The sequence below is a fragment of the Garra rufa genome, chromosome 2 (assembly GCF_049309525.1).
Source record: "Garra rufa chromosome 2, GarRuf1.0, whole genome shotgun sequence".
NCBI classification, from domain to species: Eukaryota; Metazoa; Chordata; class Actinopteri; order Cypriniformes; family Cyprinidae; genus Garra; species Garra rufa.
This window is the reverse complement of record NC_133362.1, coordinates 748959-763693: the sequence shown is the minus strand read 5'-3', so window position 1 is coordinate 763693 and position 14735 is coordinate 748959. Positions and strand designations below refer to the sequence as shown.

At 28.7% G+C, this 14735-nt stretch overlaps 1 protein-coding gene across 1 annotated transcript in view; it reads right to left on the bottom strand.

Moving 5' to 3' along the window:
- Window positions 1-5190: 5190 nt before the first annotated feature.
- The window catches only part of LOC141326087 (opsin-VA-like), a 35677-nt gene continuing 26132 nt past the window's right edge, over window positions 5191-14735 (bottom strand). The window contains exon 5 of the mRNA XM_073834785.1: window positions 5191-7284. Within this exon, the coding sequence (XP_073690886.1) occupies window positions 7045-7284 (240 nt within the window). The 3' untranslated portion in view covers window positions 5191-7044. The remainder of the gene's footprint in view (window positions 7285-14735) is intronic.

The following is a 14735-nucleotide window of genomic DNA, read 5'->3' as shown; positions in this document are numbered from 1 at the left end:
TTTATATGGAAACTTGTTTCCAACCTGGAATAAAAAATTAAAAAGCTAATTTTATCTCACAGTTCTGACTCTCTCAGCTCTCTAAATCATTCTGAGGGAAAGATTGCGAGATTTCAACTCAAATTGCAAAAAATAGTCAGAATTGCATGATGTTATAACTTAAAATTGAGACATAAAAGTCCAAATTGTGAAGTTAAAAAGTTGCAATTAGCTATTTATTTATTTATTTAACAGAATTTTGAGGTAAAATTACATTTATGAAAAAAATTGTGAGGTTAAAATAGGTGCAATGAACTTTACTTAATTGATATTATTATTTAAAGAATTGTAAGATGTAAACTTAGAACTCAAAGAAAAAGTCAAAATTATGAGATAAAAAAAACTTTTTTATTCCATGCCGCAAACATATATATTCCCCCTGCAATATATGAAATCAGAACTCCAAGAAAAATGTATTTTTTATGAAAACAGTAAACTTGCAATTTGAAGAAAAAGTGTCTGCAAAATTTCTTAGAATTGCAAGAATAAAAAAAACCATCAAAATTACAATATATAACACCATAATTGCAAAATGTTCAACTTGCAAGAGTTCATAACTTCAGAATGCAAGAAAAAAATCTAAATTGTGAGATTAAAAAGTTGCAATTAACTGTTGCAATTTAGATTTCTGCGGGGGAAAAAGTCGAAATTATAAGATAAAAAGCAATTGCCTTTTTTATTCCATGGCACAAAAATCTCAGCAAAATATAATAGAATATCAGAATTCCAAGAAACAATAATTTCAAGAAAACAGTCAACTTGCAATTGGAAGAAAAAGTCATAAATGGGAGCTAAAATGTCAAAATTACATTTTTTTTTAAATGTTTTATTCTGTGGTGGAAACAAGACAAAAAACATTAAGAATTAAAAAAAAAACATCAAAATTGCGAGATATAAAATCATAAAATGGCAAAATGTTAAACTTGCAAGAGTTTATAACTTCAAAATGCTAGAAAACAATCTAAACTGTGAAATTAAGTTGCAGTTGCACAATAAATTCTAAGGGAAAAGTAAAAAATGTTAGATAAAAAAAAGTTGAAATTACCTACTTTATTATCATCGTTTACAGAATTGTAGATTAAAAAAGTTTCAATTAACTTTATTTTTATTTATTTTACAGAATTGTAAGATGTAAACTTAGAATTCTGAGCAAAAAATTCAAAATTTTGAGATAAAAACCAATTACCTTTATTAAATCACAATTCCAAGAACAAAGAATTTAAAAAAGATAAAAAAAGGTTGCAATTAAATGTTGCAATGAATTCTAGGGGAATACGTCAAAAATGTTAGATAAAACTCACAATTACCTTTATTAGATTTTTTTTAAAAGACAGAATTATGAAGTCAAAATTGTGAAATTAAAAAGTTGTAACTGTACTTATTATTATTGTTATTGTTGTTGTTGTTATTATATGCAGAATTGTGAAATGTTAACTTAGAATTCAAATAAATGGTCCAAACTGTGAGATTAAAAAGTTTTATTTAACTTTATTTTATTTATTTGTTTATTTTACAGAATTCTGAGGTAAAAAGGAATTAGCTTTTTATTCCATGGCACAAAAAACCTGCAAAATATAAAATCTGAATTCCAAGAAAAAATTATTTCAAGAAAACAGTGAACTTTGAAGAATTGTGAAAACAAGAAAAAAAAATTCTTAGAATTACAAGAATAAAGAAATTGCAAGATTTAAAATCATAATTGCAATTAAAAAGTTGCAATTGACTTTTTTTTTATACAATTGCAATAAATTCTGAGGGAAAAGGTAAAAAAATTTTGATTAAAAACTCAATTATCTTTTTTATTCCATGTCAGAAAAAAAGTACTGCAAAATATAATCTCTAATTGCAAGAAAAGTGTGACTCTTAAGATGTAAACTCAGAATTCTGAGGCTGTATTGTAGATAAAAAGTCACCATTACATTCTTCAAATTTTTATTCTGTGGTGGAAATAAGCTTCCAAATGTGTAAAACACACCCTGCAGTGTCACATTCAGAAAAAAATATTTAATGCATGCTGGAAAGTCAGTGAATATTTCATGAACTTTGCATGTTTTTAAAGTCATTAAATGCAATCATTGCATTTAACCTGAATCACATGACCACAAACATTTAAGAAAGTAAAGAGATTTTAATTTCATGTTGATGCAACAGAAAGATTTTACATGGATGACTGTGTTTTTGACAAATGTTTACTGAAATACATTCTTTGATTTACAACATGCACGCAGAAAATGACACTAATTGAGTTCAACGTGACTAAAAACAGAACCAAATCGCTGACTGAGACTCAGATCATTCTAGAGTGAATCAAATCAAAATTTGTAAGAAATAAAACACAAAATACAGTCAGTTCGTCCGAGAACAATAAGAGTCTCAATAAACCTCAGTGACCCTCTTATATCTGATCCATGACTCCAAACCAAATTAAAAAATGACACACAAACTCACATTATTATTGTTCCGGCTTCTTAAGATGACACTCGTGTCCAGATGACCTCAAGAAAATGAGGCAGAAGTATCATCATAATGCCAGATTTCAGTGGGCTTCCGTATGTTTGGAAACCTCATTATTTTTGCAATTCATTTTAGTGACATTTTTATTTCTTTCAGTGATTATATGAATTAATGTTAAGACCAGACTGATCGCTATGTGTAATGCTATTGCTCTTTCTAATGTATGCAGGTATTAATATTGGTTTGGCAGACAGTCTTAAACAGTTGTTTAAATGTAAATTCAGAGTCAGAAGTGAGTTTGTAAAAAACAAAAAAAAATTATGGAGCAAAAACAAAAACTTGCAAAACTGCTAAATGTTTTAAAATATAAAAGAAAAAAAATGCAGATTAAAAAGTTGCAATTAACTGTTGCAATTATTATTATTTTTTTAACAAATGCAATCAATTCTGAGGGAAAAATCAAAATTGTGAGATTAAAAAGTTGCAAAAAAAGAGAAACCTGCAAAAAAAAAAAAAAATATATATATATATATATATATATATATATGTGTGTGTGTGTGTGTGTGTGTGTGTGTGTGTGTGTGTGTGTGTGTGTGTGTGTGTGTGTGTGTGTGTGTGTGTGTGTGTGAACTTTTTAATCTCACAATTTATTTTTTTTCTTGCATTTTTTTAGTTAATCATTTTACAATTATGATCTTGAAAAAAAAAATTATTCTACGATATAAATCCATAACTGCAAACTGTTAAACTTTCAATAGTTTGGAAACAAGAAAAAAATGTTAATTGTTTAACTTGCAAGAATTTATCATTTCAAAATACAAGAAAAAAAAAATCGAAATTGTGAGATTAAAAAGTTGCAATTAACTGTTGCAATTATTATTATTTTAACAAATGCAAAAAGGCAAAAGTCAAAAATGTTAAGATAGAGTTGCAAAAAAAGAAACCTGCAAAATATAAAATCAAAATTCTAATAAAAACTAATTTTAAGAAAACAGTCAACATGCAATTGGAAGAAAAAGTCAGAATTGTGAGCTAAAATGCCACAATTACATTTTTTACTCTGGTGGAAACAAAAAAACAACAACTGCAAAATGTCTTAGAATAAAAAAAAATTGCAAGATATGAATTCATAACTGCAAAATGTTTACAACTTCAAAATGCAAGAAAAAAATCCAAATTGTGAGATTTGCAATTTACTTTTGCAATAAATTCTGAGAGAAAAAGTCCAGAATGTTAGATAAAAATGACCTTTTTTTATTCCATGGTGCAAAAAAAAAAAAAAAAACCCTGCAGTCTCAATGTAAATTCAAAGTCAGAAGTTTGATGACTGGCTGACACTGCAAACTCACGCTAACCTTAGACAATCAATGTGTGATCTAGACAGATTCAGATGTTTGATTGATGCTATCAAAACTATCTGTGCAACGGTGTCCTATTTTTCTGAATGGGTTCAGTGCTTTCGTCAGTCAGTGGGTGAGTCGATGCTGCTGTAATTAAACAAATGATCAATATTTAGCAGAAAATGTCTAGAAATGCTGCCCTTGTTTACACTGCAGTTCAGTTCAGTGTTACCTCAGTTATTTACTGAAGTGAAAAATACATTTGACGTTATTGTGACTTCACACAATTCTGACAAAAAGTCAGAATTGTGAGATTTAAACTTGCAATTCTGCAAACATATCAGTCTTTTTCTTCTCAGAACTGGACTTTATAACTTGCAATTGCAAGTTTTTAATCTCTTAATTCTGAGAGATACAAAATCGTAATTACCTTTTAATTTTTTATTCGGTGGCTTTTGTTCAGGGTTGTTGTGTCTTATCACAATTTTGACTTTTTTCCCACACAATTATGATTATAAAAAGAATAATCAAAATTGAAAGATATAATAACTTCAAAATGCAATTAACTGTTTTTAACAAATGCAATAAATTCTGAGGGAAAAGTAAAAAATGCTAGATAAAACCTCACACTTACCTTGAGTTTTAAGAAAACATTCAACTTGCAATTGGAAGAAACTGTCAGAATTGTTAGTTAAAATGTGAAAAAAAAAACTGAAGCAAAACAAAACTGATAAAAAAATGATTTTTTAGAATTGTGAAGCTAAAATGTGAGATTAAAAAGTTGCATGTAAAATCAGAATTCCAATTGCAATGAGAAGAAAAAGTCAGAATTGTGAGCTAAACATTTTTTATTCTGTGGTGACGAAAAAATGAGCAAGAGTTTATAACTTCAAAATGCAAGGGAAAAAATTCTAATTTTCAGAATTCTGGGATAAGTCAAAATTCCATTTACATTTTTTTATTCAGTGGCAGACACATTTATGCTACTGAATAAAAGGTTATTGTGACTTCACTATTCTGACTTTTTCCCCTCCAAATTGTGAGATGGAGACTCAGAATTGCAATATAAACTCACAATTGTGATATAAACTCGCAATTCTGAGAGAAAAAAGTCTGAATTGCGGGATGAAAACTTTTTTACCTTTATTCAGTGGCGCAAATGCTGAAAATTCAATTATGCATCACGGAAATCAACTACATTTTACAGTATATTAACTATGGAAGCCAATGTAGTTGATTTCTGTTATGCATAATTGAATTTTCAGCATCATTACTCCAGTCTTCAGTGTCACATGATCCTGCAGAAATATTTCTAATATACTGATTTGCTGCTCCTGATTGTTATCAATGTTAAAAACAGTTGTGCTGCACAATATATTTTTGTTTAAACCATCATTTTATTTTTTTAGAATTCACAGATGAATAGAAAGTTCAAAAGAACAGCATTGGTTTGAAATAGAAATCTTTACAACATTATACATGTCTTTACTCTCACTTTTCACCAATTTAATGCGTCCTTGATGAATAAAACAACTTGTTTTTTTAAACAAAAGTGCAAACAGAGGTGAACTGAATCAGAAGCTGCGTTTCCATTACCCTTTAAATTGCGCAATTTATGATTGAAAATACTAATTGAAACGCGTCAAATGCACAAAAACTTCCATATATCGCAAAGTTTTGCGCTTGCATGAGGTTTCAGGAAATTCGAAAAAGCAATATTTTCACAAAACTGCAATGGAAGCGTTTTTTCTTTTTTTTTTTCTTTCACATTTACAGGTCACATTCGATTAAATATAGCCAAAAACCCACAAAAATCCATTGCCATGACTTTTTGCAAGAGGAAAAATATTATGTGTTAGTCGCATAACATCAGTTAATGTAAACCCCGTCATTTCGCAGTACTTTTTAATCGACGTTTATAAAATCTGGAAATGCACATTGTTAATCAGATCTGCCTGAACTCAAAAATCTGAATAAGAAGAGTGTGTCGTAAGTCTTTCATAAAGGAATAAAATAAAAACACATCCTGCTGTGGAGAAAGCTGCATCCTCAGAGCTTCTGTGTGTGTTTTTCTGTGGCTGGTCAGGAGTTCAGAGCATACAGTAAACATATAATTCATCAGTACAGTCAAATATGCCAGTGACTCTCAGGAAAAAGATAACATGCAGGCCGCCAGCGGAAGGTGATTTGATCTTGGCACTTGTACTTTTTGCTTGTTTGCATGTAGACTTTTCCATCATTTTAAGTGCATGATTAATGTGCATTCAGATTGCTTTCTGTCTGGTTTCTTGGAAATCTGTGCAAATGTTGCAGTGAAAAAGCCTCTAAAATCCATCTTTTATGCAGTGCTGGGGAGTAACTCACGAAAAAGCAACCTTAATGCTTTTTCAGTAGTTCAGCTGTTCAAAAATGCAATATTTTAGATTTATTGTGGTAATACTGCTCTTCCAATCAATTATTTGCATTACTTTGGGGTTCAACGTAAATATTGTGATATAGTATGACATATATGGACATACCTTTAGAGTAAGGTTAGTTTTAGGATGGTATGAGACACTATTGACATTATTTGAAGCCTTTATATAATACATGATTTTTCTATATAATGCATGATTTTTCTACAATGGTGGGGGGAAAATGCAAAATGTAAAGTCCAAATTGTAAGATAAAAACTCACAATTATCTTTTTTTATATTTTAGTAATAATTGCAACCACAGTTATATTTCATAATACTTATCTATTCATTGTTACACCTTTAGAAAGTATAATGCATTAAACAGATAACAACCAATTTCAGATGTAACATGCAAATCTGCAAATATAATGCATTTTAACTTTGGTCACATTTATTTATGAATACCTATGTAATGCATAAAGGCCTAAAGTGCTACTATGTATTAAATAATTTTATTGATTTTTTTTTTTTACTTTTTGCATCCATATTTGTGAAACTTGTTAAATAAAGCTTTGAAAAAAAAAATATTTTTTTTTTTTAAGAAACTACTTTTACAGAAACTAGTTAGAAATGTTATAGTTTCGTCCCCAACACTGCATGTTTCAATGTTTTTCTGTAACTTTAACAGTGTCTGTGTCATGCACAAGCTACAAAATGTAATGCTGGATGAACGTCATTTAATCTAAAGTTTGGATGCCAGCATTCAAAAGAATAAATGCATTCAGCCAGAGAACACGAGTGACAAACAGCTGTGTTCACATCGGACATACTTTGTTCTCAGGAATGGGAATTTGGGCAAACGAGCTGCGTTCATTGGGATGCTCTTCTGTTTTAGGTGGGACGGTTCCAGTGGCAGAGATGCGTGCAGCAATGGTGGACATCTCTCCTGTGTTGCTCTCATTGGTCATGCCTGCACGCTCTGTGGTCTGGTTGATATTCCCCTCGACGATGGTGACGTCACTGCAGCTCAAGAGCTGAACCACACACTTCCTGAACTGGGGAGATCACAGGTAAGAGAAATGAAATAGATTATTCTCTAGCGATCTTTGTTGAGCACTTTAACTTTGCCCTGAGCTAGAAAAACATACTGGAAATGTATTTGACCTGCAATGAAAAAAAAAAAAAAAAATCATAAACTCAAGATTAGGGTTCAGCATGGCTAAAGCAGCGAGTAGAGTAAATCAGTTTTTTGTTGTCCCAAAGTGTGTTACAACAGATTGGAAGGCATCACAGATGAAGATGGTTAACCTTTTAACTAATAGATACCTTCACCTTCGTTCACCACTGATTTAAATTAGTACATTAAAAAAAAACTTGACAACAAAATCAAACCAATTTGAACTATTACAGTTAATGTTTTTTACAGAGGGGATTTTGGATTTCTCCTTTTATCGCTTCATAAATTAGCCATGAAAAAAAGTAACCATGTTTTTAGGAATGCAATGTTATATAAATCAGTGTGAATTAAATCTCTCAGTAAAAACCTTCAGCATATAGATAGGAATAAAACTGAAAAAAAGAATTTTTATTGTATTTGAAATTTTGCAGTTACAGATTTTTAAGAATGTTACATAAATTAGTAAAATGTTATGAACAAACCCCTCTATAAAAACCTTCAGAATACAGATAGAAATAAAACTAAAAATTCTTCTAAAGTCTGTAAGATTTTTCTCCACTTTAGTAACACTTATAAACACCAAAATTTACATTAAATCTGCAGTTGCAAATGGATAGATTTTTAGGAATGTTACATTAAATTAGGAAAACATTAGGAACAAACCCCTCTATAAAAACTTTCAGAATATAGATTGGAATAAAACTGTACATTTTAGTGTTTATAAGTGTTACTAAAGTGGAATAAAATCTCATAGACTTTAGGAAAATGTAATCTATTTGCAACTGCAAAATTTCAATTACAATAAAAATTATTCTAAAGTCTATGAGATTTTTCTCCACTTTAGTAACACTTATAAACACTAAAATTTACAGGTTTATTCCTATCTATATTCTGAAGGTTTTTACAGAGGGGTTTGTCTGTAACATTTTCCTAATTTATGTAACATTCTTAAAAATCTATGAACAAATCCCTCTATAAAAACCATCAGAATATAGATAGGAATAAAACTGTAAATTTTGGTGTTTATAACAGTTACTAAAGTGGAGAAAAGTCTCTTAGACTTTAGAAGAATTTTTATTGTAGTCAAAATCTGCAGTTGCAAATATATAGATTTTTAGGAAAGTTACATAAATTAGGAAAATGTTACAGACAAACCCCTCTGTAAAAACCTTCAGAATATAGATAGGAATAAAACTGTAAATCTTGGTGTTTATAAGTGTTACTAAAGTGGAGAAAAATCTAACAGACTTTAGAAGAATTTTTATTGTATTTGAAATCTGCAGTTGCAAATAGATAGATTTTTCGGAATGTTACATAAATTAGGAAAATGTTACAGACAAACCCTTCGATAAAAACCTTCAGAATATAGATAGGAATAAAACTGTAAATCTTGGTGTTTATAAGTGTTACTAAAGTGGAGAAAAATCTAACAGACTTTAGAAGAATTTTTATTGTATTTGAAATCTGCAGTTGCAAATAGATAGATTTTTCGGAATGTTACATAAATTAGGAAAATGTTACAGACAAACCCTTCGATAAAAACCTTCAGAATATAGATAGGATTAAAACTGTAAATTTTGGTGTTTATAACAGTTACTAAAGTGGAGAAAAATCTCAGACTTTAGAAGAATTTTTATTGTATTTGAAATCTGCAGTTGCAAATAGATAGATTTTTCGGAATGTTACATAAATTAGGAAAATGTTACAGACAAACCCATCTATAAAAACCTTCAGCATATAGATAGGAATAAAACAGTAAATTTTGGTGTTTATAACAGTTACTAAAGTGGAGAAAAATCTCTCAGACTTTAGAAGAATTTTTATTGTATTTGAAATCTGCATTTGCAAATAGCTAATTTTTTAGGAATGTTACATAAATTAGGAAAATGTTATGAACAAACCCCTCTATAAAAACCTTCAGAATATAGATAGGAATAAAACTGTAAATTATGGTGTTTATAAGTGTTACTAAAGTGGAGAAAAATCTCAGACTTTAGAAGAATTTTTATTGTATTTGAAATCTGCAGTTGCAAATATATAGATTTTTAGGAATGTTACATAAATTAGGAAAATGTTACAGACAAACCCGTCTATAAAAACCTTCAGAATATATATAGGAATAAAACAGTAAATTTTGGTGTTTATAACAGTTACTAAAGTGGAGAAAAATCTCTCAGACTTTAGAAGAATTCTTAGAAATGTTACATAAATTAGGAAAATGTTATGAACAAACCCCTCTGTAAAAACCTTCAGAATATAGATAGGAATAAAACTGTAAATCTTGGTGTTTATAAGTGTTACTAAAGTGGAGAAAAATCTAACAGACTTTAGAAGAATTTTTATTGTATTTGAAATCTGCAGTTGCAAATAGATCGATTTTTCGGAATGTTACATAAATTAGGAAAATGTTACAGACAAACCCGTCTATAAAAACCTTCAGAATATAGATAGGAATAAAACAGTAAATTTTGGTGTTTATAACAGTTACTAAAGTGGAGAAAAATCTCTCAGTTTTTAGAAGAATTTTTAGAAATGTTACATAAATTTGGAAAATGTTATGAACAAACCCCTCTGTAAAAACCGTCAGAATATAGATAGGAATAATACTGTAAATTTTGGTGTTTATAACAGTTACTAAAGTGGAGAGAAATCTCTCAGACTTTAGAAGAATTTTTATTGTATTTTGAAATCTGCAGTTGCAAATATATAGATTTTTAGGAATGTTACATAAATTAGGAAAATGTTACAGACAAACCCCTCTGAAAAACCTTCAGAATATAGATAGGAATAAACCTGTAAATTTTGGTGTTTATAAGTGTTACTAAAGTGGAGAAAAATCTCACAGACTTTAGAAGGATTTTTATTGTATTTGAAATCTGCATTTGCAAATAGATAATTTTTTAGGAATGTTACATAAATTAGGAAAATCTTATGAACAAACCCCTCTATAAAAACCTTCAGAATACAGATAGAAATAAAACTAAAAATTCTTCTAAAGTCTGTAAGATTTTTCTCCACTTTAGTAACACTTATAAACACCAAAATTTACATTAAATCTGCAGTTGCAAATGGATAGATTTTTAGGAATGTTACATAAATTAGGAAAACATTAGGAACAAACCCCTCTATAAAAACTTTCAGAATAGGAATAAAACTGTACATTTTAGTGTTTATAAGTGTTACTAAAGTGGAATAAAATCTCATAGACTTTAGGAAAATGTAATCTATTTGCAACTGCAAAATTTCAAATACAATAAAAATTCTTCTAAAGTCTATGAGATTTTTCTCCACTTTAGTAACACTTATAAACACTAAAATTTACAGGTTTATTCCTATCTATATTCTGAAGGTTTTTGAAGAGGGGTTTGTTCATCACATTTTCCTAATTTATGTAACATTCTTAAAAATCTATGAACAAATCCCTCTATAAAAACCATCAGAATATAGACAGGAATAAAACTGTTGGTGTTTATAACAGTTATTAAAGTGGAGAAAAATCTCTCAGACTTTAGAAGAATTTTTAGGAATGTTACATAAATTAGGAAAATGTTATGAACAAACCCCTCTGTAAAAACCTTCAGAATATAGATAGGAATAAAACTGTACATTTTGGTGTTTATAACAGTTACTAAAGTGGAGAAAAGTCTCTCAGACTTTAGAAGAATTTTTATTGTAGTCAAAATCTGCAGTTGCAAATATATAGATTTTTAGGAAAGTTACATAAATTAGGAAAATGTTACAGACAAACCCCTCTGTAAAAACCTTCAGAATATAGATAGGAATAAAACTGTAACTTTTGGTGTTTATAAGTGTTACTAAAGTGCAAAAAAAAATCTAACAGACTTTAGAAGAATTTTTATTGTATTTGAAATCTGCAGTTGCAAATAGATAAATTTTTCGGAATGTTACATAAATTAGGAAAATGTTACAGACAAACCCTTCGATAAAAAACTTCAGAATATAGATAGGATTAAAACTGTAAATTTTGGTGTTTATAAGTGTTACTAAAGTGGAGAAAAATCTCAGACTTTAGAAGAATTTTTATTGTATTTGAAATCTGCAGTTGCAAATAGATAGATTTTTAGGAATGTTACATAAATTAGGAAAATGTTACAGACAAACCCATCTATAAAAACCTTCAGCATATAGATAGGAATAAAACAGTAAATTTTGGTGTTTATAACAATTACTAAAGTGGAGCAAAATCTCTCAGACTTTAGAAGAATTTTTATTGTAGTCAAAATCTGCAGTTGCAAATATATAGATTTTTAGGAAAGTTACATAAATTAGGAAAATGTTACAGACAAACCCTTCGATAAAAACCTTCAGAATATAGATAGGAACAAAACTGTAAATTTTGGTGTTTATAAGTGTTACTAAAATGGAGAAAAATCTCACAGACTTTAGAAGGATTTTTATTGTATTTGAAATCTGCAGTTGCAAATAGATCATTTTTTTAGGAATGTTACAGAAATTAGGAAAATGTTATGAACAAACCCCTCTATAAAAACCTTCAGAATATAGATAGGAATAAAACTGTAAATTATGGTGTTTATAAGTGTTACTAAAGTGGAGAAAAATCTCAGACTTTAGAAGAATTTTTATTGTATTTGAAATCTGCATTTGCAAATAGATAATTTTTTAGGAATGTTACATAAATTAGGAAAATGTTATGAACAAACCCCTCTATAAAAACCTTCAGAATATAGATAGGAATAAAACTGTAAATTATGGTGTTTATAAGTGTTACTAAAGTGGAGAAAAATCTCAGACTTTAGAAGAATTTTTATTGTATTTGAAATCTGTAGTTGCAAATAGATAGATTTTTAAGAATGTTACATAAAACAGCCACGCAAATACATAAGGTGCAATAGTAAATCATTTGAGCAATATATGAACAAACCCTTCAGTAAAACTCTACAGAATACAAGTAGGAATAAAACTGCTAAGTTTGGTGTATGTAAGTGTTGCTGAAATAGGGAAAAAAAACTTTAGAAATATTTGTATTGTATTAGAAATTTGCAGTTGCAAATTTTAGGAATGTTACATAAATCAGGAAAACGTTATGAAAAATCCCCTCTATAAAAACCTACAGAATATAGATTGGAATAAAAATTTACATTTTGTTTTTAAAACAAAAAAAAACTCATGGCTTTAAAAATATACATTGGAATTAAGATTCACAGATGCAATTAACTTAAAAAATATATATATTTAGATATAGGCAAGATGTTTTCTTTGCAACCAGTGCATGGAACATCAATGGTTTTGCCTGTAGTTTCACCCTAAATAAATGACTGAATACTGATCATTACATCCAAACACTTTTACTAATGCACTCAGGTTACTAAACTAGCAGTGAAGTCGAGTCGTCAGTTGATGCAGTGTTTTGCAGCTGACGGCTGTGTGTAACACAAGGGTACAATTAGTCAATCATGATGAGGTCATAATTGCACAGTAATCATTATTTGTTTCCACATTAGCCTGCGGTTCACATCGTCCTTCTCAATCTTCATTAGTCCCTGTCGTTAAACTACAGAGTCCAATAGACACTAATTACTTTCTGCAGTGAAGTCACTTTAAAAACCTGTCTGTGTCTCTGCAGTTCTGCACAGTATGTGTTTGTCTAGTATAGATCATGTACACTACCACTCAAGTTTAGGATCAGTAAGATTTTTAATGTTTTTTAAGGAAGATTCTTATGCTCATCAAGGCTGTTTTACATTGTAATAATATTTCACAATATTACTTTTTTGATCAATGTTTTTCTATATTAATACACATTAACCTTAATTTATATCTGTAACTAAAGTTGCTTAATTTTTTTGTTGGAACCTGTGACATTTTCAGGATTCTTTGATCAATAAAAGAATAAAAAAGAGCAGCATTTATTTAAAATAGAAAGGTTTTCTAACAATATACACTACTGTTCAAAAGTTTGGGGTCAGAAATTTTTTATTCTTTTTTTTTTTGTTGAAGAAATTAATACCTGTATTCACCAAGGATATGTTAAATTAATAAAAGTGATATATTTACATATATACATATACCCAGAAAATAAATAAATCACAGGTTCCAAAAAAATGTTTCCAATATTGACAATTCTAATAATAAATCAGCATATTAGAATGATTTCTGAAGAATCATGTGACACTTAAGACTGGAGTGACACCTAAAAAAATTCAGCTTTGCATCACAGTAATTATATTTTAAAAGTATAGTAACATAAAAAACATTTTATATAGTAATAACATTTTGCAATATTACTGTTTTCTGTATTTTTGATCAAATAAATGCAGCCTTGATGAGCATAAGAGAAAAAAACATTACAATTCTTACTGATCCCAATCTTTTGAGCAGAAAAAGCATATCTTGGCTGTAGGTTTATAATCACTTTTAACATGCAATTCACTAAAATTACACTGTAAATAGTTATTATAGTAACAGTTTTGCTACTTTTTAAATATTTCGTACAATTCAGCCATTTCTTTATGATTATTTGTGAAATTTACTTGCATTTTCAGATTTGAAAATAAGTTCAAAGTAAATCCTAAACCGTTTTTTGTTTTCACTGTGCACTTAATAAAACCAGTTTTACTCAAAAAATTACTGTAAAGTTCACAAGTACAAAGACACAGCAAGAAACACTGAAATAAACTAATTTAAGTATTATTGAGATAGGATTATAGTTGAGATAGAAATTATAGTTTATTAATATTTTGCATCATTTCAATTTTATACATATGGATCAAAGACGTTAAGATGTCCACGTCAAAAGAAATTTACAAAAGTGATTTTGTGTCCATAGAAAGCACATTAAATGTAAGTAAAGTGTCTACTTTTAAGGTGTCAAATTTTGGTTGAAATAAGGTTACATTGTTATTCAGTGTAACACAATATTTATGTAAAACTTCAAACAACATGCTTATCCTGACTTGTCCATATTAAAAATATATAAAAGTATAAGGGAGCATATTACATTTTATTGTGTTTTAAACTAGTAAAAAAATCTTACTGACAAATGGGCAAAACCTAGGATAGTGGCACATTTTAAAAATGTAGAATTACAACTAAATAGTATTTGGGGTAAAAGTAATTTGCCTTTTAATATGTCATAAATTGATTTTTGTTGTAAATATGCCCGACAAGATTGACACTGAATGACATTTTAGTGAGTGTCTTCTGTAAATTAAGGAAAAATGTATGACATTTATTTATTTTTTTGCTCAGAAAAACAAATGCAATTAAATTAAACAGAATTCCCTTAAAAAAAAATTTTTTTTTTAAAAATTTGAAAAACAATTTAAAGCAGTATTACATTTTATGTAT